General features: G+C 40.8%; 1 protein-coding gene across 6 annotated transcripts in view; it reads left to right on the top strand.

Moving 5' to 3' along the window:
• Positions 1–14,801, top strand: part of slc38a4 (solute carrier family 38 member 4) — a 31,525-nt gene extending 16,724 nt beyond the window's left edge. For all 6 annotated transcript variants that reach the window (XM_085437325.1, XM_085437326.1, XM_085437324.1 and 3 more), the window contains 12 exons: positions 990–1,063; positions 1,480–1,572; positions 1,719–1,800; positions 1,884–1,966; positions 2,411–2,469; positions 3,387–3,647; positions 4,499–4,578; positions 5,422–5,522; positions 5,678–5,802; positions 10,034–10,178; positions 10,813–10,910; positions 11,114–14,801. In XM_085437325.1, coding sequence (XP_085293451.1) covers positions 990–1,063; positions 1,480–1,572; positions 1,719–1,800; positions 1,884–1,966; positions 2,411–2,469; positions 3,387–3,647; positions 4,499–4,578; positions 5,422–5,522; positions 5,678–5,802; positions 10,034–10,178; positions 10,813–10,910; positions 11,114–11,218 — 1,306 coding nt within the window. In that variant the 3' untranslated portion in view covers positions 11,219–14,801. The remainder of the gene's footprint in view (positions 1–989; positions 1,064–1,479; positions 1,573–1,718; positions 1,801–1,883; positions 1,967–2,410; positions 2,470–3,386; positions 3,648–4,498; positions 4,579–5,421; positions 5,523–5,677; positions 5,803–10,033; positions 10,179–10,812; positions 10,911–11,113) is intronic.
• Positions 14,802–15,022: the final 221 nt, after the last annotated feature.

The following is a 15,022-nucleotide window of genomic DNA, read 5'->3' as shown; positions in this document are numbered from 1 at the left end:
CCTCCTTACAGTCCTGAAAAGAGACCTAAAATAAACACCGGTTAGCATTGCATTGTTCTCCACAGATTAATTCATGTCTTCTTAGAATTTATTGTAGTGGAGTTTAAGATGACAGAATTATGGGTTGGGCAGGAAAGACAAAGATTTTCTGCTGCGTCACTAGGTGGAGTGTTTAGTGTGTGTACTAACTAACTTATACCAAATGATGGCAGAAAGTTCTTTTCACTTTTTGTTAGAAAAGGTGACAATCGCGTGTTACCACAACAACCATGACAATTCAGCATTTTGGAATCTTTTGTATGGTATAATAGTGTGATAATTATGGTACAGCTAAGGCTGAAGGGAATGTCACTAATTTGTTTGGAAATCAGAGTGTCTGATTATTAATTGTTGCACTGACAAAGTAAAAATGATTTTTATGACTCTTTTAGATATAGACTGTGGTCACGTACCACTCGGATTAGGGGGCACCTGTTCCCCACGGGGACATCTGAGCTTCAGTGGTCAGTTCCCTCACCAATCTGGTCCCATGCATATGCATTATTGGACTGTGGATGACTTCCATTATCCAACACCCCCTAAATGCCCCCGGTGTACCCACCGCAACTCCCTCTGTCATCCACTGTCCACGCACATGGCTGCAGTCCAGAGCCTAAAAATGAGAACTAGCTGGGGGTGTGAAATAACTACAGGAAGCTGTACAACTTTGTCCCTCTTCCGTCATAATCTCACTGCTGACACACAGTATGGTATTTGAAGAATGCAGCAATGGATGTATTTGTAGCATTTACGTGACACAGACATTAGTCATGCTACAACCATGCCAAAGTCATTTTGAAAGGACAGAATCCCCCCCCCACCGAACACAAACATGAGCCAGAGCAGCTTCAAATGTCATTATGTTTTTTTTAACAGCAAGGGGTAGATACTCAGTTACGCAGTACCAGTTTTTCATACTTCTATACCTCTCTCTCTCTCTCTCTGCGCAGAGTCCTCCTCATCGCTATAGCCATTCTCTCCTTATACTCTGTACACCTGCTCCTTGTGACTGCTAAGGAAGGAGGTTGGTATTTGCTCTTCAGACCTTTAAACATTTTTAAATGTTACGACGTTAAATGTTATGACTGCTGATTAAGGGATTACAAGTGTATGTTTCCACAGATGATAACATTTTATATACAGTATTTAATTGGGAGGTTACTGTAGGTCACAGGGAGGAGTATGACGCATGAGAAAATGCTCGGACAAGTGATTGTAACAGCACAAAAAAGTAATTGCTGTTATGCCAACTTTCGTTGGAAATCTCCACACCCTTACCTAAAGGCATTTGAAGAAATGAGAATGAAGTAGTTATTGCAAAGATAACTTTTTTTTTTTACAAAGAAGGGGCTAAGTAAGAATTGCAAAAGAGACTGTGTAACATACACCTGATTGTCTAGTTAAGGCTGGTATCCTTAGTCACTCTCTCTGTTCTGGCAGGATCCCTCATCTATGAGAAGCTTGGAGAGAGGGCATTTGGCTGGCCCGGAAAAATGGCTGCATTTGGATCAATAATCATGCAGAACATTGGAGGTAGGCCCTAAATCAGTGTATTTCAATGAAACATATGTGTTTTTAATTGCATTACTGGAGCTACAATAATATCTGTAATGTGCACCTCTAAAGAAGTATTTGTAGTTTGCATGAAACCTGAAGTTGCCCTTGTTGTCCTCTTGCAGCGATGTCCAGCTACCTCTTTATAGTGAAGTATGAGTTGCCAGAAGTGATCCGCGCATTCCTGCACTTAGAAGAAAACTCTGGGTGAGAATGGGCTCCTCTAAAGATGAAGCAAACTAATGTTCGTGTGCCATCTCTTGTGGTCTAACCTTGTGTTGTGTTTGCAGTGAATGGTACCTAAATGGAAATTACCTGGTGCTGTTTGTGTCCGTCGGAATCATTCTGCCTTTATCCCTCCTCAAAAATCTGGGTAGGAACACAAGTGAAAACCGTCATATTTTCTCCTTCACATGTTTTGTAAACTTTATCCACTTGCTCCCACCACAGACTGACTTCCAGTTTCACTAAAGTTTCTAAAGTTCGCTTCCTGCTATGTCTCGCCAAATTCCTCAGTGCCTCCATGTTCTTGCAGCTGTCTGTAAAACATGCAGACAGCTGTATAAAGCAGCAGACGGGATAAATTCTTTATGTTAGAACTGAATTTGTTGATGATGATGATGGTGGGGTTTTTTGCATCTGTCACTATTTAAATTTGTTTCTGCTCAGATCACACTTGGTTGGTGCATTTCTTTAATAGGGCTGACAAGCAAGAGTGACACATATAATAGAAAAGGCATCAAAATGCATTAAAAACAGCTATCTAGGTTCAGAGTAAGAAAGGAACTCACTTTTTGTTTTCTCGTTTCTTTTTTAGGCTACCTGGGCTACACCAGTGGTTTTTCCCTCTCTTGCATGGTTTTCTTCCTAGGTGTGGTAAGTTGAGTGTGAGCAATCGTAATATGTGCTAATAATAATGTGATTAAGAATTGTATGTCAAGAGATCAGTATGAACATAAACCATCTGTACGTAGGTGTTTGTCACTTGGGGTATGTTAGCATCTTTCAGCTAATAGTTTCTGTGTTACGGCCTGTTGCCAGTTACTCAGATTTCCGATTTGCCAGTGTCAGGACTACTAACGGAGGAAGTAGATTTTTCTTTCTTTTCATATTTACTTTCCCAGGTCAACACTCAACTTGTTGCCTAAAAGAACAAAAGTGGTAGGGAAAAGGGTCAAATAATTTTTTTGTTACCACGTTTTAATAAATTTTAGTTGCAACTTCTTATTCTTGAAGAAGGTGCAACTAAAACCTAAGATACAGCCTCACACCTCAACTAAGCAGTAAAACAACCGTCCTTAAATTATTTGTTTTAACCCTTCAGTATGGTTGACGCTATAATGGTATCTTTTGGCATTTTCTTGCTAGGTAGTATGACAAAATTACACTAAATGCAAATTACAAAGATGACATTTTTTAACAATATTAAACTCTTGATTCACTGTCACTCCTCACGTGCACCTTCTTTGGTAAAGGAGCCTGCTTCAGTGAACAGTCTTGATAAACCCAGCATGTGCTACCTCCGCAGCATCAAAAAACAGATAATTTTAGCTGCTAACTGGAGAACTCAGTCAATTATTTAGCAACTAAGTTGCCAGTTTATTTTTCTATGGAGTTGAAGGAAACTAGAAAAGAGCTAAAAGGAGTTTGAAATCACTAAGTTGCTGAGATGCTAATGTTGCTCCGTATCTTTTGGATGTCGTAATAAAAACTGTTAGCTAGTACGTTAGCATACAATATGTGACAATTCTACTTTGAAGAGCACAGTCAGACTTCATGTCAATCTTTTTCAGATAATATACAAAAAAACCCAGCTACCCTGCCCTCTGCCTTTCCTCCATGGCCACTCATCCAATCTCAGCATAAATGGCTCGGACATGCCAGGGCTCTACGCCTTGCAAAACAAGTCTATACAGATGGATTTCTCCCACGCTGACATTTCCCCAGCAATCATTGGCAGCCACGATACCCAGCACTCCACGGGAATACACTCTGAACCTCACTCAGACGTTGAGGAGATGTGCACGCCGAAATACTTTGTCTTCAACTCACAGGTTAGTTCGTTGTACTGGTGCAGAACCTTTGATTGCCTTCACAGTCCATTGCTTATTTGTTATTTTAAGAGGTTTTAGCTTCTGAAATGGAGAACTGTTGGGTTTGTCATTGTACATGTGCAAATATTCACCATTGATCAGTTCCCAATTAATTAGACACTCCAAGACTTTAGTAAAGTTGAAGATAATCTTGTTGCTGGGGTAAAGTCTTGAAAACATGTACACAATGTATCATGGGGCTGTAGGGGTGGAATAGACAAGACACCAGTATGCCAAGCCAAGACATGTTTGACATCTTTGGTGCTGTGTTTTCGGCCTTTGAGTGACAAATGTTTTGTTTAATCTGTGGGCAAATATAATCATAAATCAGGGTACACATTTTAAATGTGGCATTATACTTCATAAAAGCGAGTTAATCCAAATCCAAACTTTGTGTAATAACAGCTCTTACAAATAAAATTTCACGATGATACCTTTCACATAATTTAAGTAGAAAAATGAGACCGTTCAAAAGTAGCAGCTGGTAGAAGTAAAGGTCATTGTATTGTCTGCATGTCATGCTTTGATTGGAGACAAAGAAAGGAAACATATTCCGTGTCTTTTTATGCATACCAGTTTTTATGACCTGAGCAGACAGCAGTGCAGCACTGCTGTGTTCAACTGTCCAGTGCATCAGAAGTCTTAAATGCTGAGGAAAAGGTTTTTTAGTGCTCTCCCTCCTCTCTTTTCTCCTGAGGCTATATCAGCAGGCATTTCTGTTTTACAGCTACTTTACCCAGTAGAAGAATACTTCTCATATATATTACATCATGTTAATGGCTCGTTTCCGTACTTTTTTCATCCTTCCTTAGACTGCGTACACTGTTCCCATCCTGGCCTTTGCTTTCGTCTGCCATCCTGAGGTGCTGCCTATCTATAGCGAGCTTAAAGAGTAAGTATGTTACTTACATTTACATCATCACATCCTGAAAAACCATCAAACATCTTATACATACATTTAAATCATCATATGCTGACCCGTTGCAATGACGTCTTCCAAGAGAGAGGAAGCGAAGAAACAGTTAGTTCTCGATATTCTTGATGTGTTCAAAGCAAAAAAAAAAAGTTGATTAGTAATTCTGACATGGCAAAAATTGTGGTGTCTATGTGGGGTACTCCTAATGTGGATTAGTGGATGCCTCCTAGTAGTGGACCTCTGCCAGAGCTGGTATTGTTTACATTCATCTGGTTTCAGATACCTCCTCGTGCACTGCTGTCAGGGACTTTAACATGGATTTCTAATTAGCATTTTTCAGTAATACTGTCATTTGGGAAGTGCTAGTTGTGAGCTAGCTCCCAGCTACCGCCTCCACCTTATTCGAGGAAACACCAGGGCATTCTGAGGCCAGTCAAGAGATATAATCTCCCGAGGACACACTAGAGAGAAATAGGGGCCTCCTTCCAATAGGAAATGCCTGGAACTCCTCACATATGAGGTGTCCGGGAGGCGTACTCGTCACTTTCCCGAACAACCTCAACTGGCACCCAATCGCTAAGGGGGAGGCAAGTCCTTTGGAGAAAAGTCATTTCTGCCACTTGTGTCTACAATCTTGTTCTGTCGGTCACTACCTAATTTTAACAGACCACCTCCTGCAGAAGTGGCGGGATAATGGTGTTACTTCTGCAGGAAGTGGTTTGTTTTCGACACTTCATTTTGTGTTCACCCTTTTGTCCAATCCTTATATTTCGATCGTGAAGTCACTTCTCTAAAAGTCTGTGTGTTTGCCATCTACAGTCGGAGCCGGAAGAAAATGCAGAATGTCTCTAACCTGTCCATCCTGGCGATGCTCATCATGTACATGCTGTCGGCACTTTTTGGCTACCTCACCTTTTATGGTATAAGCAACAGTTTAACCAACAGAAAAAAACGATTGGTTTTTGTTTGTTTTGTTCTGCCATTCCGTTCTTTTGTCTTGCTAGAATTCCTATTTTTCCATTTCTTCAGTCTCAGTATTTCTCACGGACTGCTCTTTTATCCCTCTGCATCACAGACAACGTGGAGGCAGAGTTGCTGCACACTTTCACTAAAGTGTACAAGTTTGACACCATGCTGCTGCTGGTGCGTTTGGCTGTCCTCACTGCCGTCACTCTTACTGTCCCCATCGTGCTTTTCCCTGTAAGTACAACCTGCATAAACACACAGTCTGTCTCTGTCTTGTCTTCTGGAAGCCGAAAAAGTTGCCTTTATGGTAAAATATCATGCCTAGAGCTTATTTCTAACCTCTTTCATCACTCGCCTTCATCATTTGGAGCCTCGTTTAGGCAGCAGTTTAATTTGATTTACGTCAGAGCACACGAGCACAAACGCCACGCCTGTAAATGTTGAACATTGCTGCCACTCTCTCAGTCTGCTTACAGACTGTGTTTTGTATTCACTGCAGTCATTCAGAATGTTTTGGGGTTTTTTTTTGTCATTTTCTGGACACAGCTGCTTTTTCCCGGCGTTGGTAAAAAAGAACACACTGTTCAGTTTGGAGCTCCATCTTGTGCCGTCACCTCAAAGCTCAAATGCACAGACGAAGGCTCTTTAAAAAAACAAAACTTTTTATCACATTAACGCAAACAGGCATACACACTGTAAGATTTCAGCAGTGAGGCCCGACTCTTTTTTACACCCGTTTATGTTGCTCTTTCTCTCAGCATGAAGTCAAAAGTCTGCATGTGTGTGATTTCCAGTCACCACAACTTTACAAGCCACATTCATTCACACGTACGCTTCCCCTCTTACTTGCCTGTCCATACATGGTCAAGGACTAATTTTAGCTTGACCTTTATCTGACTTGAGGAGAACAAGAATGGCTGCTAGACAGAGGAAGTTTCCTGACCCGTTTTGGCTTCCAGGCACTCACGCACACACACACACACACACACATCTAAACTGGGTTTAATATAGAGAAGAGCAGCTGGGGCATGAATTCTTCTCGGAAATACCTGAAGTTACAGCAGACTGCCACCAGGGGGCAGGAGCATTCAATCAGAGGAAAGTGCTGATGGAGAATGATGCAGCAAGTGATGGCATGTTATGGAAACACTGCGACACCGCACTCACACACACGCACACACATTTATACAGACACATTTCTGTACATCGGTGCTCTCTTACATACAGCCTACACATTTTGTTATATTTTAGACGCATGGATGGAGCTTATGCCCGCACAGTGCCACTTCCGCCTCAGTTCCTTTGTTGTGTTTTGTTATGTTAGAGGGGAATCCCTTCAGCCCCCTCAGTCTCTGCAGTGGAAGTTTACAGACTCGGAGTGGACAGTGGAAAAACCCCGACTCTAACTGCTGCCTTCCGGGCGATAGAGAGGTGGAGCCAGTGAGACGAGCTAGAGAAGAGAAACAGACACAAACCTCTGCCAGGACCGCACAGTCCTCCAATTGTGTAGTTTTGTTGATAAGAAATATGCATCTGTACCCACTCTGTCAATGAGGAAGACAGTGTAATGGACTTACTTTGTTAGCATTATTGTGTTATCGTATTGTATTATTGTAGGGTCTTCACCTTACAATATAAAGTGCCTGAGGCAACTATTGTTGAAATCTGGCACTATATAAAATACATTGCATTGAATTGAATTGAATATTGCGGCCATATGTGAAATTATGTTCAAATCATATCAAAAAACGTAATCCTGGGTATTTATGATCCATGTCTAGTCACTGTGTGAAACATATCCAGCTGAGTCCTTCAAGAGAAATAGAGAGAGTTTGACAGAGGACATAGAAAACTGATAGCAGCAGAGAAACACGAGACTGAAACGGGATGCTGTGATGAATTAGGAAAAAGGCAGCTATGCAGCCTGGGCTTGGAGTTAAAAAACTAATGTGCACGTGGCTGTTTTATCAGCGTTGAAGCTGTTACAAGGAGATTTCTTTTAGTTATCCTGCTTTGCAAACTGATTTTAGATTGAATATGCCTGCATGTAAAGACATGACACATAACATTAGTCAGTCTTGGGTGTACTTTTAACTGGTGACAGTGTGAATGAAGTGACTGGGAAAGTTGATTAACAGCGTTCTGATTAAAATACACAAAGTTGGGGAGGTTTTAATTAACTGACCATAACTATTCCTACAATCACCGTTGCCATAACACTGCCGGAAGACTGGCTAGATCTAGATCCGTGCACGGCGTCGGATCAAAAGAACTGCTCAGTCACAGCAACGCTTATGCCAAGTTTCCGTGTGGCATTTGAGAATCTTGTCTTGAATGCTCCTGACCTTCATTTTGTAGGAAAATGTGGCCAACCTTCAGCTAGAGACTAACTTTAGCTTTATCTGCAGCTGTCTTTGACTCCTGTAGAGGACTATAAGAGACGAGACAAGACTGTATGTGTGGGAGATAAATGTCCAGATAAACGTTCAAGCCTGAAAGTGCGTGTGTGTGTGTGTGTGTGTGTGTGTGTGTGTGTGTGTGTGTGTGTGTGTGTTTGTGTGTGCATGCAGAGGGCGGTGCAGTCACGTGAAGGATAGATGCTTACAGAGGCCACATCACATAAGGCTTTGCCAGGATTCAGGATATAATGAAAGGGTTTTATGTGGAGTCAGACGTGCTCCAGTTCTCAGGCTCCAGCAGGAGATGGAAACCACAAAAGACGGCTGTAAGAGAGCTGATTAACACTTACAGCCAGTAATAACTTACTATCATCAACATAAAAATGTTCCTTTTGTAGCTCTGGCTTAAATACATGTATGTAAAGTCTTGTATGCTACAGCTGGTTTCTCTTTACTTCCTCTGCTCCTGCTTTAGTAATGTACATGTGACTGTGAATATTTGCAGATAGCCACTCAAGCTAAATATATTTAATGTGTCATGAGTGGTCATTTCTGGTGATTAATCCAGGCGTGTGAATGTCTTACTTTTTAATAGGTGTGCTCCTCCTAAGTGTGCTTCTGTAAACAGTTGTGTTATTTCAGTCCAGATGTGCTGAAACGCTTCCAAAAGAGCCGAGGGCAAACAAGCCTGAGGGGTCTTCTATTGAATTTAGGTTAAAAGGATGACACTGGTGTCATGCTGGAGGGGACAAACACCACCCAGACAGAAATTACACAACCTCAACACCCGAATGTTGTTCTTGCTGAAGTACAAAGCGTGTTCTGTATGTAAACCTCTGGGAAGGCAGGGCAGTCTGTGCCTCACACAGTGCAGTTGTTGTCCATCAGGATCGGTGTCACCGCTAGAGAGCACGGTTCACAAATATTCTTCTTAGGTTTGCTTGGCTGCATTAAAGCCTTTTGCCTAGAGAAGAAGTCATGGTTTGTAAAGCTTCAGTGGTTCTACAGCGAGGCAACACTTTTTTTTTACATATATATATATATATATGTATATCCGAGAAGGGGCTTTCCTTACTGTGCTGCTTGTAGTTTCAGTTCACACTTGGTTTTGTCAGTCACACATTTAACTTTGCTCAGAAAAAGTCACATATGCTTGCCTATTTATTACCTTAGATCTTCATCTGTGGTTTGTTTTGGACTGACCGAAGCCTGGCCATACTGATAGGTTAGGAGTGCGCAGATATCAAAGGGTGCACTCCCAAGAGTCATAGTGCCAGATGACAGTCAGATGCTGAATAACTTGAAGCTTTGGAGTGAAATGCTGCGTCCAGGCTCTAGTTTTCCAAGCAGTCCTAATTACGCTGGTGGGAGTAAAGTGAAGGTATGGGTTGGGGCAGTGAGGAGGGGCTGTTTTAAAACGGCTAAGAGAGAAACTTGGGTTTGAATCGTTCATTTTATCTGTGCTGTGAGCCACTAGTTTGTCACAGAGAAGAAAGCACATGCTGGCAGCAACAAAAAAAGAGAAAAGGCGTAAAGACACGCCTCCTCCTCCTCTTCCTCCCCCCCCCTGGGGCTGAGCCCGCCCTCCTCTCTGCACTGGCTGATGCAATCCCATAGTTCCATTGCGCTGCGGGAGATAATCCCAAACAGTTTTGAATGGGCGCTGTAAGCAGGGCTCTTTGTGACCTCTCTCCCAGAGGCTTACGGGCTAAAGGGGCCTCAGGTTTTACCTGATACCTGCGACCTTTCACCCAGTTCAGGCTTTAACAGGTTGCCTGTAGCTCAAGGATCTCCTGGTTTTCTCTGACTCACACACACACACAAGTTCATAACTCTTGACACACTTCAATCACTGGCCAAATGTGAGGAATCGGCTTCAGTCGCAGGCTGGCAGCCGTGCATATTTGTTAATGATTCGGTTCTTTGACTGAGACAAGAAGAGAGCAACTGACTTTAGTGTTGGAATAAATTGTTTTTATCAAACAAACGTTTATTTCTCTATTTACAAGAAAGCTGAAAACACTGTTTCACCACATTCATCACCACTATGTCACTGTTTCTCCTAGATCCGTTCGTCCATCACCACGTTACTGTTCAGCGGGCGAGAGTTCAGCTGGACTCGCCACTTGCTGATTGCCGCCTTCATCCTGGCCTTTAACAACGTCCTGGTCATCTGTGTCCCCACCATCCGGGACATCTTTGGCTTCATCGGTGAGTCCTGACACTGAGTGTGAACAGAGAGCAACATTTCTGCCCTTTCAAAAAGACACATGAACCCAGAGTGAGTCAGTGAGGTTTGCCGGTTCACGCCTGATTGGCACCTTCAGATGAGGGATTGTTTAATTGGATAAAGCCGCTGGAAGTACAGAGAAGCTTAAAATGTCAGGTTAAATCCTTACCTGGTGAGGATTCTCAGGTTTAAGATTGTCAGGAAGAACACTTTCCTACTCACCCCCTTTTTAATAAAGAGTTGCCAGCAGATGCCTGTGCACATGTTCTGTTGGAGCAAAGACGATCACTTCGAGCAAAGTTTAAAAAAAAGAAAAAAGAAAAATCAGCTCTGCAAAACTAATCCCTAAATCAAACCGAAGAGTACTACTTTGTAACTGAGTACCAGCACCTCAAATCAATACTTAATGGCATGCCTATAATATATGAGGCTTGATGCTTTATTAAAGGTATTTTAAAAGCTTATGTTATGCACCTTAATTATTAAAAAGTCTAAAAAACACAGCTGTCACTCAACGTGTCACTTAAAGAATTCCTCATAGTGATTGGTCTGGCTGTTTGTTTCAGTTGTTGTCACCTGATGGCAGATTCAGTTTTCCTCTCGGTTTAATTGCAGGCGCCTCTGCAGCAACAATGCTCATCTTCATCCTACCCGCTGCCTTTTACCTGCGCCTGGTAAAGTCGCTGCCGTTGCGCTCCCCACAGAAGATTGGGGTAAGTGTACAGAAACACACTCGCAGTCACACACAATGCTTTCTGCTGCTGTCTCACTGTATTGGCTTTCTCCATGTATCCACTGAGGGCCAGATGAATGTGATCTGCCAGAAATTTCCACAGACCCCTTCTTTCTTCTGTGTATCTCATCAAGCTGAATCCCTTCTTGTTCTGTCTCTTTCTCTCTCTCTCTCTCTCTTCAGGCAGCCATCTTCCTGGTCATGGGAGTCATCTTCATGATTGGCAGCTTGACGCTTATCGTTCTTGACTGGATCCACAACCCCCCAGGCTCTGGGGGACACCATTAAAACACTTTTCTACCGTCTTCAGTTTCCCATTTAGAAGTGCAGCCACTTCCTTGACTGCCCCACAGCAAATCACTTGTTTTCCGTACCCACTGGTTTCCTTCATTTCATCAAATCGTTATAGAACCTCAGGCTATAGACATGAGTGCAGCACTGGGTTAAGACATCTTCAGTATCCTCCCAGAAAGTCCCACTGGAGGGGATCCTTTTAGCTTAGTTTGTATTTTTTTTCTTTTTTCTTTTTTTGGATGTGAAACGACACAAATGAAAGAATCACAACAAGGGGTACCGGTCTCTGGTTTAAAATGCCAACATGCCACCGAGACAGCTTTAGATCGTCACCATCATCTTGATGATCATTCTTTTCCAGCTAAGAAGAAACAACAATGAACAGATACTCTGCAGCCTGTACTTGAAGCTGGAAGGGCTGGAACGATCATGTCCTCTGTGAACTTTAAGGAGTCTTTTGGAGTGTGCCATCATCCATGGAAAAAGGAGCACATCTAGCATTGTGTTCAGTAGTAGCTGTGTAAGAAGCCATTACTATAATTATTACTACTATTTCCTAAAATTCCTGCGGTCGATTAAGCATTCATCTCTTCTCAAAATGACGGTTGATGAGCAATTTAATTCCATTTTTTATTTGGGAAATTCAACATCGATTTGCTGCTGTGTTACGTATTAACAACCAGAAGCTTTGCCAAAGTTGGCACGCACAAACAATTTTCTTTAGTAGAGTTATGCTAGATATTTTCAGCTCCAAAAAGACAAGGATCTTCCTTGCTGGTCTTTTTTCATTTCGGCTGTGCACACAAGATTAAGTGGGTGCTTTCAGTATTACTGTTCACAGATGGATCTAAATATGCAAGATACGAATGTACATAATTAAGTGTATCTACTGACAAAATGGTTGTTGTATATAATATCTTACTTGGCCTCTTAAGGCTGTTTCCCATTCAGCTGGATGATCATTTCCAACTAGCAGTATACATATACCTGCTGGAATCATTATTAAGGCACATACAGTAGAACTCATGAGATAAACATTGAATTGTTTTTTTTTTAAATAAGTAATTATATGGGGAAAAAATAAGTATGCATTTTAGACAATTTTTAAAAAAGATCAGCTAAAAAAGATACATATGAATAGGTTGACCTAAATATTACAATTATTTTAACTCGTGCCATATTATGCTCAAGAAGAACTTTATTCGAATGTACGTCCTTTGTTTTTGTTTTTTTGCATAATTATATGCTATTTAGTTTGAAGTAATTGTTTGACACTTTGTAAAAGTTTATGAGTTAGATGCGAAGATTGATAACAATCTCATGTAGGCACGTTAAGTAGGAAGTTAACCTTTTACTGTCAGGCCTGTAGGGATTGAAACGCTCCATTAAAGTGTGATGCAATGCTTAAACATTTACGGATATATAGAAATTAATTTAAGGAAATATAATATTTCAGTTATTAAGCTTTAGAGGCTGTGGTAGGCAAATTTTAACTTTACGCCAAACCATGCTAGCTAGTCAGTCAATATGCTAGCGAGGGCTAACAAGTCTCCAGGTTCCTTTGTTTTTACTTGGCATATAAACGAGATTGTTATCAATCTTCACGTGTAAGTCTTGACAATTAAGTGAAAATGTTCCCTTCACACACAAAATATCAAAGAGCAGTAATTTTTAGAAGTAAGGGTGCGGTAAATAATAACTAACAAAGAATGCTTCAATACCTAGATGACCATGCTAAAGGTGTCAGCCATTTTTAAGTATGTTGTGAAGGGTGTCTACCAAGATCCCAAGTTGCAACTCCAGATGTTTTACCTCAACATCTAAAGCTAAACATTTGGATATCCCCTAGCAATATATTTTTTTATATATATATAATTCTTGATGTTTTTTTTAATTTAAAAGAATAATATACAACCGGTAATCGTATTCATTATTTTATTGTGCCTTCTGAATTCTTGGTATTGTAATTGGCTTTTGAAACAGGTGCCTTAAATGTAACAGTGAATGGCGGCATCACAACCTCAGACTTGTTCCGTTTCACCGCTTCTCCCGTGCCATTGCGAGTCACACGCAGCCAAAGTGGACAGCATTTATAGATCCTTTGTGGATCTACGTACATAAAAACAAATAGATATTTCAAATGAAATAGTATATAATGTGCATGTTTTTGGCCTACAAACATGGTCTTTTTGAACAATTGTATATGCTCTGTAAATAATCTTTATTTTATGGTACACTGACACTCATTGCTTGTGAGCGGGTTGATGGATGAATTCTACTTGACTTCTTCTGCAATCCGTGTTTGTTTTAGTTTCTAAGTATGTATTAGACCTTTTTTTTCTCTTGCTGTCAGACAGTAGTTTGTTCTGGGTTTTTTTGGTCCTATATTTGAAGCTTGTATATTTGTAGAAAAGTTGTTCGCTATATATCTGTTTTCATATTTTAACATTAACCTGTCGTCACAATGCATTAACTCAACAGCCTACTTCCCAACACGGTTTTCCCAGGAGTCTCAGAAATAAGGCAACTGGGTTTATGTCACTAGCTGACCGTCACTGGGTTGAATTTTAAAGCCACGATTAAGCCGTGTTGATATTAAACATGTAATTTAACACTCAACAAAATTAGGACGAGACAAGTATTTTATGACCACACTACAGGAAGTTTCTTACAAGACACGTTAGTCATCTGTTACAAGACCAAGTGGTTCTTTTGCTATTGCACTGTGCAATGCAGTGTAGCCATCACTTAAACTAACATGTACTGTAAGCGTATATCTTTATGCATAAGAATCTTCCACGTTCACCAGCTCAAAGCTTTACCAGGACAATCATACACCATTGCTGGATGTATGTCAGTGGCTTGTGACGCATTGGTGTCATAGACATCTTTAAAAAGCCCAGTTTTTGGTCAGGTTTTATTTGCAAGGCATTACTTGAATATTTTTACAGCCTGATAAAGTCACCAAGCTTCTCGACTAAAGGGTCACTTGACCCGTGCAGTACTCACTATCAATATTCAATAATAGGTGTTTGAAAATCTGCCTCACTCTCTCCTCTGGGTCTGTTACTAATGTAAGAGTTTTTCTCAGTTCCTCAGGATGAGTTTTGTCTTTTCAAGCAGCTCATCCAATAAAAAGAAGAGACAGCAGTTTTTTATCAGAAAGCTCTTTCAACCTACTTTAGTATCTCAGGTATTCAGTCTGGCTGAACTTTTCTTCTCACTTTCGGATAGACTCGTATCATATCTCTTTTCCTTTTTTGTGTGATCGAGCCAAGCTGTACAATGCCGTGCTGGTCTAAATGACAAGTCTTCTCATGGATTTGTAAAACAGACAAGTCCCCAGAATGTGTTTCGAAAGAAGGTGTAGAAAAACCACCTGCCTTATTTTTCTATGGAGCCTCAGCCGTGTAGAAGCACTGGCTTAATGTTTCTGCTGTTCACAGTGTTCCTATGGATCAGATTGAACATTCAGATTTGTAATTTTACCTAAACAAAGGGGATTTTTTTTTCCTTTTTTTTGTATCGGTGATGCTGTTTCATTATGATGAACAATAAAAATGTGAAATAAAAACCATGTTTTTATCATTTTTTAACTTTTAAAATCATAGTTCTTTAAAGAAATCCAAAGCAAGCGAACAAGTGGTAATAATAGAAATGCAGTATATTATAAAATGTTTGTAAATGTGGATATGGGAAAAATCCCTTATGTCGCTCCAGATTTTATATAACATGCTGGGGTGGGGGTGGGGGGGTTCTAGTTTGTGTCTGAGAAGGTAGTGACCAGAACCATATTTC

Source organism: Copadichromis virginalis, linkage group LG17, assembly GCF_057382275.1.
Source record: "Copadichromis virginalis isolate Kocher_CV1m ecotype Utaka linkage group LG17, C_Virginalis_male_GT1.1, whole genome shotgun sequence".
NCBI lineage: Eukaryota > Metazoa > Chordata > Actinopteri > Cichliformes > Cichlidae > Copadichromis > Copadichromis virginalis.
The sequence above is the reverse complement of the archived record's forward strand: the minus strand, read 5'-3'. Positions and strand labels throughout refer to the sequence as shown.